The 14055-nt window shown below is 41.2% G+C and overlaps 1 protein-coding gene across 3 annotated transcripts in view; it reads right to left on the reverse strand.

The window, feature by feature from the left end:
* The window catches only part of RAP1GDS1 (Rap1 GTPase-GDP dissociation stimulator 1), a 488321-nt gene that overhangs the window by 115841 nt on the left and 358425 nt on the right, over positions 1-14055 (reverse strand). For all 3 annotated transcript variants that reach the window (XM_053703455.1, XM_053703456.1, XM_053703457.1), the window contains 2 exons: positions 6502-6633; positions 500-634 (listed from right to left, as the gene is read on the reverse strand). In XM_053703455.1, coding sequence (XP_053559430.1) covers positions 500-634; positions 6502-6633 — 267 coding nt within the window. The remainder of the gene's footprint in view (positions 1-499; positions 635-6501; positions 6634-14055) is intronic.

A 14055-nucleotide genomic window follows, 5' to 3' on the forward strand; every position in this document is an offset into this window, starting at 1 on the left:
GACTTAAGCGACTATGCTCAAGTTTACCTTCACTTTAAATTGTGACTTATCTGATTTTGCTGGACATTTATCTTCACTGCAAAAAAAGTTCATTTGAACATAATAAAACAAATTAGCTGACTATTAAAAAGGGACAGTAAAGTTAAAACTAAACTGGGTGGTGCACTTTTAAAGAATATTTTACTCAAAATGTGTGTAACAGGCGTACATAGGTGCAGCAACTGGACAATGTAAAACCATTCTTTAATGTGAAATAGAAATAAGTGAAAGCAGTTTAAATCTTAAAATAGCAGGTTAGGTTTAAAAGTGCAATTCCCACATCTGTATTTGTGGGCAGCAACAAAGCTCATAAAGCCTGATAAAAAAAATGTCCCAAAATGTCCCAGTACTAAAAAATCATCAGTATTTGAAAGCACAACCTACCCAATCATCCAGCCAGGGGAAACCAGATGAAGACACCTATCACTGGAAAATAAAACTGTGCCCCGGTGTATCTTACCAGGAATAGCCAGATTCCGAAGGGCGCTGAGAGCTGCATGTTGTACGGTCACATTTCCATCTTCCACGTGTCTGCCTAGAAGATCCACAAGCTTTTGCACAATGCCATTGTCAACCATATGAATACAGTTCCCATCTAAATAAAACATAATACAATTCAATGACAAACTAAGATCATAGAAAACTATCATATTATGCTGTTCTATACAATGAAAAGATGCTAAGCCATCGTACTACTATGGAAATAGCTCTTTGCTAATACAGTATTTTGAAGAACCTCGTAAAAAATACATCAATAAATTATACTGAACATTTTTGCTTTCATATATTGAGGTATATTGTTCACTTAGACTGATGCAAGAACTTATTTTATGAATAACATGGTCACAGTGGTCAATAACAAACTACCAAAGGGCATATTTAAAGGGACATAACCCACCTCCCCCAAAAAAATCTGATTCAGATAGAGCATACAATTTTACAGTTTTCCATTTTACTTCTATTATTAAATTGTCTTTGTTTTCTTGCTATACTTTGTTGAAAAGCAGGATGTTAAGTTCAGGAGTGTGCACATGCCTGCAGCACTAGCAAGAGCATTAGATGGCAGCACTATTTCCTGTCATGTAGTGCTCCAAACGTGTGCACGCTACATATCTAGATAACTCTTCAACAAAGAATAACAAGGGAACAAAGCCAATTTTATAATATAAATAAATTAAAAACATTTTTTAAAATTGTATTCTCTATCTGAATCATGAATGAAAAAGTTTGGGTTTCATGTCCCTTTAAATATAGGCATAAAACTAAATATTACTACTACTATACTTTATGGCAATAAACAATTTTATTAGTGAGATTACAATTGTTAAGTGCAGGTTAAAGCTGCTCATAACAAAATCACCCATATGGTAGTTCTATAAATACTTTTTGTTGTAAATTAATTTAAATGAAAACATACAAAATGACTGCAGGTCTTCCTCATCAGACTAAGCTAATTAATGGAAGGTTGCATACTCTGAATAAACCTTTTTAGCACCTTAAGGGAGATTTGTTATTCAGCTGTATACTATTAAAGTGATAGTATTAGTCACTAATGTTATGTTAAGCTTCAGGGGTTCAATGTATCTAAGTTTGGGAATGAAACTGCTTCTTTTCCATTTTTAAAAAAACACCTTTTACATTATGTTACACAGTTTCACCCCCATCCACCTCTCCGCAAAGCTTTTTTTCCCCTTTGGACAAGTGCTACAGCTAATATTTTATTGTTTAAAAAGAAAGATAATCACTTTATTTACTCTTCCCCAGTTTTGCATAACCAACACGGTTGTATTAATATACTCTTTACCTCTGTGATTACCTTTGTATCTATGCCTCTGCAGCCTGTCTCCTTATCTCAGTTCTTTTGACAGACTTGCCAATCAGTGCTGACTCCTAAATAACTCCACGGGAGTGAGTACAATGTTATCTATCTAGCACGCATGAACTAGCACAGTCTAGCTGTAAAACTGTCAAAAGGCGGCCTTCAAAAGATTTGAAATTAGCATATGAGCCTGGTTAAGCTTTCAACAAATATTTTTATAGTTTAAAAAGGCCTTGTGAGCACTGAATACATACTATGCTAAAGAGAGCAAACTGTGTTTTAAAGAGGTCAAGGAGCATTCCAAAAATTCTGTGAAATCTGCTTGTTTTTTCTAACAGACTTGAATAATTTTGTCAAATTTTCACAAAGTAAAAATAGAATAATGCTTTCTATGATAACTGTCTGTGGGTTTTCAAACAGAATGGAAATTTGAAAGCCTTAGGAAAAGCTATTCAATGCACTTTAAGCAGTTTCTCTAAATATCGGAATAGATCCCAAGTAAAAAAAAAATAACAGTAAGAATCCCCATTACCCATTTCTCACAAAGTTCATAGTTTAAAAAAGTTGTGTGAGCTCTCAAGATATACTATTCTAAAGAGAGCAAAATGGATTTTCAAGAGGTCAAAGAACATCCCAAAAATTCTGTGAAACCTGCTTGTGTTTTCTTTGCAAAGCCATTGGAAACCTAAAGACAACAAAGTGTTTGTTGGGTTTTCAAAGTAGACATTTGAAAGCTGTACGTAAAGTGATTCAATGCACTTTAAACAGTTAATCTAATGGAAATGAGTATATCCCTAGGTAGAAAACAGATTTTAACAATAAGCATGTACAATACCATATCTCGCAAACTTCATAGTTTAAAAAAAATCCACTCAAGATATTGGGGGGTAGTTATCAACGTGTCTGCTTTTCCTGCCTTCGCCGGCCCAATACGCCCGCCTAAGCTCGCCTCACATCGCCGCCGCGGACCTGCAAAAATTCGCCTAAGTTATCAAAAAAGCTGTCGAAAATCTGCGCACCAAGTACGGGGCGATGAGCAGCGGACTGTGAGAGTTATCACTCATCCGATCTCGCTGCTATTCGGCTTTTTGACAGCTTTCTTGCTAGCCTGTCACTAAGCACCCATACTATACTATACTGTTCTACCCCCTATACCGGCGCCCCCGGAGCCTCCCGCAACTAAATAAAGTTACTAACCCCTAAACCGCCACTCCTAGACCCCGCCGCAACTCTTATAAATGTATTAACCCCTAAACCGCCGCTCCTTGACCCCGCCGCAACTCTTATAAATGTATTAACCCCTAAACCGCCGCTCCCGGACACCGCTGGCACCTACTTTATACCTAGTAACCCCTATCCTGCCCCCCTATACCGTCGCCCTCTATAATAAAGTTATTAACCCCTATCCTGCTGATCCTGCACCTTGCCGCAACTAAATAGTTTAACCCCTAAACCGCCGCTCCCTGACCCTGCCGCAACCTATATTAAATTTATTAACCCCTATCCTGCCCCCCCTACACCGTCGCCACCTATAATAAATTTATTAACCCCTATCCTGCCCCCCACTACACCGCCGCCACTGTAATAAAATTATTAACCCCTAAACCTAAGTCTAACACTAACCCTAACACCCCCCTAACTTAAATATTAATTAAATAAATCTAAATCATATTTCTATTATGAACTAAATTAATCCTATTTAAAACTAAATACTTACCTTTAAAATAAACCCTAATATAGCTACAATATAAATAATAATTATATTGTAGCTATCTTAGGATTTATTTTTATTTTACAGGCAACTTTCAATTTATTTTAACTAGGTACAATAGCTATTAAATAGTTATTAACTAGCTTACCTAGCTAAAATAAAGAGAAATTTACCTGTAAAATAAATCCTAACCTAAGTTACAATTAAACCTAACACTACACTATCATTAAATGAATTAAATAAATTAAAGGGACAGTAAACCTTAAAAATAATGTTATATAATTCTGCACATAGTGCAGAATTATATAACATTATTTAAGTGCTATAGTTCTAAAACCCTTTTTTACCTTTTAATATGTAAAAATTATGGCGCTTTTACAGACCCGCTCTCTGCTGAGCGGGTCTGTAATATTTAGTCAGCGCATCGGGCCAGCTGTATAGTCACAGCCCGGCCCGACCGCGCCATAGCACTAAGTGCAGCTCGCTCCTGTGACAGGAGCGAGCTGCACTTAGTGCTATGGCGCGGTCGGGCCGGGCTGTGACTATACAGCTGGCCCGATGCGCTGACTAAATATTACAGACCCGCTCAGCAGAGAGCAGATCTGTAAAAGCGCCATAATTTTTACATATTAAAAGGTAAAAAAGGGTTTTAGAACTATAGCACTTAAATAATGTTATATAATTCTGCACTATGTGCAGAATTATATAACATTATTTTTAAGGTTTACTGTCCCTTTAACTACAAATAACTACAATTACATAAACTAACTAAAGTACAAAAAAAAAAAAAAAGCTAAGTTACAAAAAATAAAAAAAATTAGTTACAAACATTTTAAAAATATTACAACAATTTTAAGCTAATTACACCTAATCTACGGCCCCTAATAAAATAACAAAGCCCCCCAAAATAAAAAAATGCCCTACCCTATTCTAAATTAAAAAAGTTCAAAGCTCTTTTACCTTACCAGCCCTTAAAAGGGCCTTTTGTGGAGGTATGCCCCAAAGAATTCAGCTCTTTTGCCTGTAAAAGAAATATACAACCCCCCCCAACATTAAAACCCACCACCCACATACCCCTAATCTAACCCAAACCAATCAGCCAATCAGATTGAGCTTGCATTCTATTGGCTGTTCCGATCAGCCAATAGAATGTGAGCTCAATCTGATTGGCTGATTGGATCAGCCAATCGGATTGAACTTGAATCTGATTGGCTGATTCAATCAGCCAATCAGATTTTTCCTACCTTAATTCCGATTGGCTGATAGAATCCTATCAGCCAATCGGAATTGAAGGGACGCCATCTTGGATGACGTCCCTTAAAGGAGCCTTCATTCATCGTTAGTCCGTCGGTAAAGAAGGATGTTCCGCGTCGGCGGGATGAAGATTGAAGACCCCGCTTGGAAGATGACATTGCCCGGATAGAAGACTTCTTCAGCGCCTCTTGGAAGATGACATCGCCCGGATGGAAGACTTCTTCAGCGCCGACTGGAGGATCACTTCATCGGATGGAAGATTTCTTCAGTGCCCCTTGGATGATCACTTCTGCCGCTCCGGATCTCCTCTTCGGTTCCATCGCTGCTCGGCTGAGTGAAGACGACTAAAGGTAGGATGACCTTCAGGGGATTAGTGTTAGGTTATTTTAAGGGGGGTTTGGGTTAGATTAGGGGTATGTGGGTGGTGGGTTTTAATGTTGGGGGGGGATTGTATTTTTCTTTTACAGGCAAAATAGCTGAATTCTTTGGGGCATGCCCCCACAAAAGGCCCTTTTAAGGGCTGGTAAGGTATATTTTAAAGGTAAGTATTTAGTTTTAAATAGGATTAATTTAGTTCATAATAGAAATATTATTTAGATTTATTTAATTAATATTTAAGTTAGGGGGGTGTTAGGGTTAGTGTTAGACTTAGGTTTAGGGGTTAATAAATTTATTACAGTGGCGGCGGTGTAGTGGGGGCAGGATAGGGGTTAATAAATGTATTATAGGTGGCGACGGTGTAGTGGGGGGCAGATTAGGGGTTAATAAATTTAATATAGGTTGCGGCAGGGTCCGGAAGCGGCGGTTTAGGGGTTAAACTATTTAGTTGCGGCGAGGTGCGGGATTGGCAGGATAGGGGTTAATAACTTTATTATAGAGGGCGGCGGTATAGGAGGGGCAGGATAGGGGTTACTAGGTATAATGTAGGTGGCGGTGTGCTCCGGGAGCGGCGGTTTAGGGGTTAATACATTTATTATAGTTGTGGCGGGGTCAGGGAGCGGCGGTTTAGGGGTTAATATGTATAGAGTAGCTTGCGGTGGGCTCCGGGAGCGGCAGTTTAGGGGGTAATAACTTTATTTAGTTGTGGCGGTGTAGGGGGGACAGATTAGTGGTGTTTAGACTCGGGGTACATGTTAGGGTGTTAGGTGTAGACAGCTCCCATAGAAATCAATGGGATGTCTGGTAGCAGCGAACTTGTACTTTCGCTATGGTCAGACTCCCATTGATTCCTATGGGATCCGCCGCCTCCAGGGTGGCGGTTTGAAAACCAGGTACGCTGGGCCGGAAAAGTGCCGAGCGTACCTGCTAGTTTTTTGATAACTAGCAAAAGTAGTCAGCCTCGCCACAAATAAGCTGCGGAATTCCAGCGTATTTGAGGTTGACGGCTTGATAACTAGGCCCCATACTATTCTAAAGAGGGCAAAATGGGTTTTCAAGAGGTCAAATTACACGCCAAAAATTATGTGAAATCTGCTTATGTGTTCTAACGACTGGAGCAACATTGTCAAATTTTTGCAAAGCTATTGGAAAGCATTATGATAAAGTGTTTGTGGGTTTTCAAATGGATTTGAAATGTGAAAGCACTATGAAAAGCCAATCCATGCACAGTTTCTCTAATACATTGGAATAGATCCCTATGGAGGGGAGAGATTTAAAAAGTAAGCACATCCATAATTACCATTTCTTGCAAAGTTTGCAATAGCCAAGGCCCCGGCAAGCTGCAACTGGTGGTTATTAGATGGGAGCCATGAGAGCACTCTTTGAAAGACACTGCCTTTCCCTCCTTCAAACAACTTCTGCATGGACTCATCTGTTATAAGAACAACACAAAATTTGAACATTCTAATGGCTGTACAATCATTAAATTTGGTTAAAAACATAATTTATGCTTACCTGATAAATTCCTTTCTTCTGTAGTGTGATCAGTCCACGGGTCATCATTACTTCTGGGATATTACTCCTCCCCAACAGGAAGTGCAAGAGGATTCACCCAGCAGAGCTGCATATAGCTCCTCCCCTCTACGTCACTCCCAGTCATTCGACCAAGGACCAACGAGAAAGGAAAAGCCAAGGGTGAAGTGGTGACTGGAGTATAAATTAAAAAATATTTACCTGCCTTAAAAACAGGGCGGGCCGTGGACTGATCACACTACAGAAGAAAGGAATTTATCAGGTAAGCATAAATTATGTTTTCTTCTGTTAAGTGTGATCAGTCCACGGGTCATCATTACTTCTGGGATACCAATACCAAAGCAAAAGTACACGGATGACGGGAGGGATAGGCAGGCTCTTTATACAGAAGGAACCACTGCCCGAAGAACCTTTCTCCCAAAAATAGCCTCCGATGAAGCAAAAGTGTCAAATTTGTAAAATTTGGAAAAAGTATGAAGCGAAGACCAAGTTGCAGCCTTGCAAATCTGTTCAACAGAGGCCTCATTCTTGAAGGCCCAAGTGGAAGCCACAGCTCTAGTAGAATGAGCTGTAATTCTTTCAGGAGGCTGCTGTCCAGCAGTCTCATAAGCTAAACGAATTATGCTACGAAGCCAAAAAGAAAGAGAGGTAGCGGAAGCTTTTTGACCTCTCCTCTGCCCAGAGTAAATGACAAACAGAGAAGACGTTTGTCGAAATTCCTTAGTTGCCTGTAAGTAAAATTTTAGAGCACGGACTACATCCAGGTTGTGCAGTAGACGTTCCTTCTTTGAAGAAGGATTTGGGCATAAAGAAGGAACAACAATCTCTTGATTGATATTCCTGTTAGTAACTACCTTAGGTAAGAACCCAGGTTTAGTACGCAGGACTACCTTATCCGAATGAAAAATCAAATAAGGAGAATCACAATGTAAGGCTGATAATTCAGAGACTCTTCGAGCCGAGGAAATAGCCATTAAAAATAGAACTTTCCAAGATAACAACTTTATATCAATGGAATGAAGGGGTTCAAACGGAACGCCCTGTAAAACATTAAGAACAAGGTTTAAACTCCATGGTGGAGCAACAGTTTTAAACACAGGCTTAATTCTGGCCAAAGCCTGACAAAAAGCCTGGACGTCAGGAACTTCTGACAGACGTTTGTGTAACAGAATGGACAGAGCTGAGATCTGTCCCTTTAATGAACTAGCAGATAAACCCTTTTCTAAACCTTCTTGTAGAAAAGACAATATCCTAGGAATCCTAACCTTACTCCAAGAGTAACCTTTGGATTCACACCAATATAGGTATTTACGCCATATCTTATGGTAAATCTTTCTGGTAACAGGTTTCCTAGCCTGTATTAAGGTATCAATAACTGACTCAGAAAATCCACGTCTTGATAAAATCAAGCGTTCAATTTCCAAGCAGTCAGCTTCAGAGAAGTTAGATTTTGATGTTTGAAGGGACCCTGTATCAGAAGGTCCTGTTTCAGAGGTAGAGACCAAGGTGGACAGGATGACATGTCCACCAGGTCTGCATACCAAGTCCTGCGTGGCCACGCAGGTGCTATTAGAATCACTGATGCTCTCTCTTGTTTGATTCTGGCAATCAATCGAGGAAGCAACGGGAAGGGTGGAAACACGTAAGCCATCCTGAAGTCCCAAGGTGCTGTCAGAGCATCTATCAGGACTGCTCCTGGATCCCTGGATCTGGACCCGTAACGAGGAAGCTTGGCGTTCTGTCGAGACGCCATGAGATCTATCTCTGGTTTGCCCCAACGTCGAAGTATTTGGGCAAAGACCTCCGGATGAAGTTCCCACTCCCCCGGATGAAAAGTCTGACGACTTAAGAAATCCGCCTCCCAGTTCTCCACTCCCGGGATGTGGATTGCTGACAGGTGGCAAGAGTGAGACTCTGCCCAGCAAATTATCTTTGATACTTCCATCATAGCTAGGGAGCTTCTTGTCCCTCCCTGATGGTTGATGTAAGCTACAGTCGTGATGTTGTCCGACTGAAACCTGATGAACTCCCGAGTTGTCAACTGGGGCCAAGCCAGGAGGGCATTGAGAACTGCTCTCAATTCCAGAATGTTTATTGGCAGGAGACTCTCCTCCTGACTCCATTGTCCCTGAGCCTTCAGAGAATTCCAGACGGCACCCCAACCTAGAAGGCTGGCGTCTGTTGTTACAATTGTCCAGTCTGGTCTGCTGAATGGCATCCCCCTGGACAGATGTGGCCGAGAAAGCCACCATAGAAGAGAATTTCTGGTCTCTTGATCCAGATTCAGAGAAGGGGATAAGTCTGAGTAATCCCCATTCCACTGACTTAGCATGCACAGTTGCAGTGGTCTGAGGTGTAAGCGTGCAAAGGGTACTATGTCCATTGCCGCTACCATTAAGCCGATTACCTCCATGCATTGAGCCACTGACGGGTGTTGAATGGAATGAAGGGTGCGGCAAGCACTTTGAAGTCTTGTTAGCCTGTCCTCTGTCAGGTAAATCTTCATTTCTACAGAATCTATAAGAGTCCCCAGGAAGGGAACTCTTGTGAGTGGAACGAGTGAACTTTTCTTTTCGTTCACCTTCCATCCATGTGACCTTAGAAATGCCAGCACTAACTCTGTATGAGACTTGGCAGTTTGAAAGCTTGAAGCTTGTATCAGAATGTCGTCTAGGTATGGAGCTACCGAGATTCCCCGCGGTCTTAGTACCGCCAGAAGAGCACCCAGAACCTTTGTGAAGATTCTTGGAGCTGTAGCCAATCCGAATGGAAGAGCCACAAACTGGTAATGCCTGTCTAGGAAGGCAAACCTTAGGTACCGATAATGATCTTTGTGAATCGGTATGTGAAGGTAAGCATCTTTTAAATCTACAGTGGTCATGTATTGACCCTCTTGGATCATAGGTAAAATTGTCCGAATAGTCTCCATCTTGAACGATGGAACTCTTAGGAATTTGTTTAGGATCTTTAAGTCCAGGATTGGTCTGAAAGTTCCCTCTTTTTTGGGAACCACAAACAGATTTGAGTAAAACCCCTGTCCCTGTTCCGATCGTGGAACTGGATGGATTACTCCCATTAACAAGAGCTCTTGTACGCAGCGTAGAAACGCCTCTTTCTTTGTCTGGATTGTTGACAATCTTGACAGATGAAATCTCTCTCTTGGAGGAGAGTATTTGAAGTCCAGAAGGTATCCCTGAGATATTATCTCTAGCGCCCAGGGATCCTGAACATCTCTTGCCCAAGCCTGGGCGAAGAGAGAAAGTCTGCCCCCCACTAGATCCGATCCCGGATCGGGGGCCCTCAATTCATGCTGTTTTAGGGGCAGCAGCAGGTTTCCTAGTCTGCTTGCCCTTGTTCCAGGACTGGTTAGGTTTCCAGCCTTGTCTGTAGCGAGCAACAGCTCCTTCCTGTTTTGGTGCAGAGGAAGTTGATGCTGCTCCTGCTTTGAAATTACGAAAGGAACGAAAATTAGACTGTCTAGTCTTGGCTTTGGCTTTGTCCTGAGGCAGGGCATGGCCTTTACCTCCTGTAATGTCAGCGATAATCTCTTTCAACCCGGGCCCGAATAAGGTCTGCCCTTTGAAAGGTATATTAAGCAATTTAGACTTAGAAGTAACATCAGCTGACCAGGATTTTAGCCACAGCGCCCTGCGTGCCTGAATGGCGAATCCTGAATTCTTCGCCGTAAGTTTAGTAAGATGTACTACGGCCTCCGAAATGAATGAATTAGCTAGTTTAAGGACTCTAAGCCTGTCCGTAATGTCGTCCAGAGTAGCTGAACCAATGTTCTCTTCCATAGACTCAATCCAGAATGCCGCTGCAGCCGTGATCGGCGCAATGCATGCAAGGGGTTGCAATATAAAACCTTGTTGAACAAACATTTTCTTAAGGTAACCCTCTAACTTTTTATCCATTGGATCTGGAAAAGCACAGCTATCCTCCACCGGGATAGTGGTACGCTTAGCTAAGGTAGAAACTGCTCCCTCCACCTTAGGGACCGTTTGCCATAAGTCCCTTGTGGTGGCGTCTATTGGAAACATTTTTCTAAATATCGGAGGGGGTGAGAACGGCACACCGGGTCTATCCCACTCCTTAGTAACAATTTCAGTAAGTCTCTTAGGTATAGGAAAAACCTCAGTACTCGTCGGTACCGCAAAATATTTATCCAACCTACACATTTTCTCTGGTATTGCAACTGTGTTACAATCATTCAGAGCCGCTAACACCTCCCCTAGTAATACACGGAGGTTTTCCAGTTTAAATTTAAAATTTGAAATATCTGAATCCAGTCTGTTTGGATCAGAACCGTCACCCACAGAATGAAGTTCTCCGTCCTCATGTTCTGCCACCTGTGACGCAGTGTCTGACATGGCCCTAATATTATCAGCGCACTCTGTTCTCACCCCAGAGTGATCACGCTTACCTCTTAGTTCTGGTAATTTAGCCAAAACCTCAGTCATAACAGTAGCCATATCCTGTAATGTGATTTGTAATGGCCGCCCAGATGTACTCGGCGCTACAATATCACGCACCTCCCTCTGAGCGGGAGATGTAGGTACTGACACGTGAGGCGAGTTAGTCGGCATAACTCTCCCCTCGTTGTTTGGTGAAATTTGTTCAATTTGTACAGATTGACTTTTATTTAAAGTAGCATCAATACAGTTAGTACATAAATTTCTATTGGGCTCCACTTTGGCATTGCAACAAATGACACAGGTATCATCCTCTGAATCAGACATGTTTAACACACTAGCAAATAAACTTGCAACTTGGAAATACAATTCAATTAGAATAATATTAAAATGTACTGTGCCTTTAAGAAGCACAGAAGATCTATGACAGTTGAAAATTAATAAATTGTAACAGTTATAGCCTCAATCCTTGTAAACAACACAACTTTAGCAAAGGTTTAATCCCATTAGCAAAGATAACAAATTCTGAAAGCAGGAAACAAATTACAGAATAAACGTTTTTTATCTCAGTCAAACTATAATTCTCACAGCTCTGCTGAGAGAAATTACCTCCCTCAAAATAAGTTTTGAAGACCCCTGAGCTCTGTAGAGATGAACCGGATCATGCAGGGAATACAATGAGTTGCTGACTGAAATATTTGATGCATAGAAAAAGCGCCAAAAAACGGCCCCTCCCCCTCACACACAGCAGTGAGGGAGAACAGAAACTGTCAGAAAAACAGATTAAGCAACTGCCAAGTGGAAAAATAGTGCCCAAACATTTATTCACACAGTACCTCAGCAAATGAAAACGATTTTACATTCCAGCAAAAACGTTAAACATAATCTCTAGTTATTAAACAGCTTTATGTATTTCTTACAGTGTAATTCTAGTGAAGTACCATTCCCCAGAATACTGAAGTGTAAAGTATACATACATGACATTATATCGGTATGGCAGGATTTTCTCATCAATTCCATTGTCAGAAAATAAAAACTGCTACATACCTCTATGCAGATTCATCTGCCCGCTGTCCCCTGATCTGAAGTTTACCTCACTCCTCAGATGGCCGAGAACAGCAATATGATCTTAACTACTCCGGCTAAAATCATAGCAAAACTCTGGTAGATTCTTCTTCAAACTCTGCCAGAGAGGTAATAACACACTCCGGTGCTATTTTAAAATAACAAACTTTTGATTGAAGATATAAAACTAAGTATAATCACCATAGTCCTCTCACACATCCTATCTAGTCGTTGGGTGCAAGAGAATGACTGGGAGTGACGTAGAGGGGAGGAGCTATATGCAGCTCTGCTGGGTGAATCCTCTTGCACTTCCTGTTGGGGAGGAGTAATATCCCAGAAGTAATGATGACCCGTGGACTGATCACACTTAACAGAAGAAATAATATAGGGTACCTGTGATCTAATATGGAGTAGATATGTTTAGAAAGAATGAAATCACAATTAAATATAACTAAGTGGTCTAATAACTCCAGCCATATATACTTGTTTACTAAGTCAAATTAAAAATGATCAAATTTACAAACCCACAGTTTGATTGATGTTTAAAGGCAAGAAGACTACAAAATATAGCACGAAAACAGAATTTATGTTTACCTGATAAATTACTTTCTCCAACGGTGTGTCCGGTCCACGGCGTCATCCTTACTTGTGGGATATTCTCTTCCCCAACAGGAAATGGCAAAGAGCCCAGCAAAGCTGGTCACATGATCCCTCCTAGGCTCCGCCTACCCCAGTCATTCGACCGACGTTAAGGAGGAATATTTGCATAGGAGAAACCATATGATACCGTGGTGACTGTAGTTAAAGAAAATAAATTATCAGACCTGATTAAAAAACCAGGGCGGGCCGTGGACCGGACACACCGTTGGAGAAAGTAATTTATCAGGTAAACATAAATTCTGTTTTCTCCAACATAGGTGTGTCCGGTCCACGGCGTCATCCTTACTTGTGGGAACCAATACCAAAGCTTTAGGACACGGATGATGGGAGGGAGCAAATCAGGTCACCTAGATGGAAGGCACCACGGCTTGCAAAACCTTTCTCCCAAAAATAGCCTCAGAAGAAGCAAAAGTATCAAACTTGTAAAATTTGGTAAAAGTGTGCAGTGAAGACCAAGTCGCTGCCCTACATATCTGATCAACAGAAGCCTCGTTCTTGAAGGCCCATGTGGAAGCCACAGCCCTAGTGGAATGAGCTGTGATTCTTTCGGGAGGCTGCCGTCCGGCAGTCTCGTAAGCCAATCTGATGATGCTTTTAATCCAAAAAGAGAGAGAGGTAGAAGTTGCTTTTTGACCTCTCCTTTTACCGGAATAAACAACAAACAAGGAAGATGTTTGTCTAAAATCCTTTGTAGCATCTAAATAGAATTTTAGAGCGCGAACAACATCCAAATTGTGCAACAAACGTTCCTTCTTCGAAACTGGTTTCGGACACAAAGAAGGTACGATAATCTCCTGGTTAATGTTTTTGTTAGAAACAACTTTTGGAAGAAAACCAGGTTTAGTACGTAAAACCACCTTATCTGCATGGAACACCAGATAAGGAGGAGAACACTGCAGAGCAGATAATTCTGAAACTCTTCTAGCAGAAGAAATTGCAACCAAAAACAAAACTTTCCAAGATAATAACTTAATATCAACGGAATGTAAGGGTTCAAACGGAACCCCCTGAAGAACTGAAAGAACTAAGTTGAGACTCCAAGGAGGAGTCAAAGGTTTGTAAACAGGCTTGATCCTAACCAGAGCCTGAACAAAGGCTTGAACATCTGGCACAGCTGCCAGCTTTTTGTGAAGTAACACCGACAAGGCAGAAATCTGTCCCTTCAGGGAACTTGCAGATAATCC

The sequence above is a fragment of the Bombina bombina genome, chromosome 2 (genome assembly GCF_027579735.1).
Source record: "Bombina bombina isolate aBomBom1 chromosome 2, aBomBom1.pri, whole genome shotgun sequence".
In the NCBI taxonomy this organism is placed as follows: domain Eukaryota; kingdom Metazoa; phylum Chordata; class Amphibia; order Anura; family Bombinatoridae; genus Bombina; species Bombina bombina.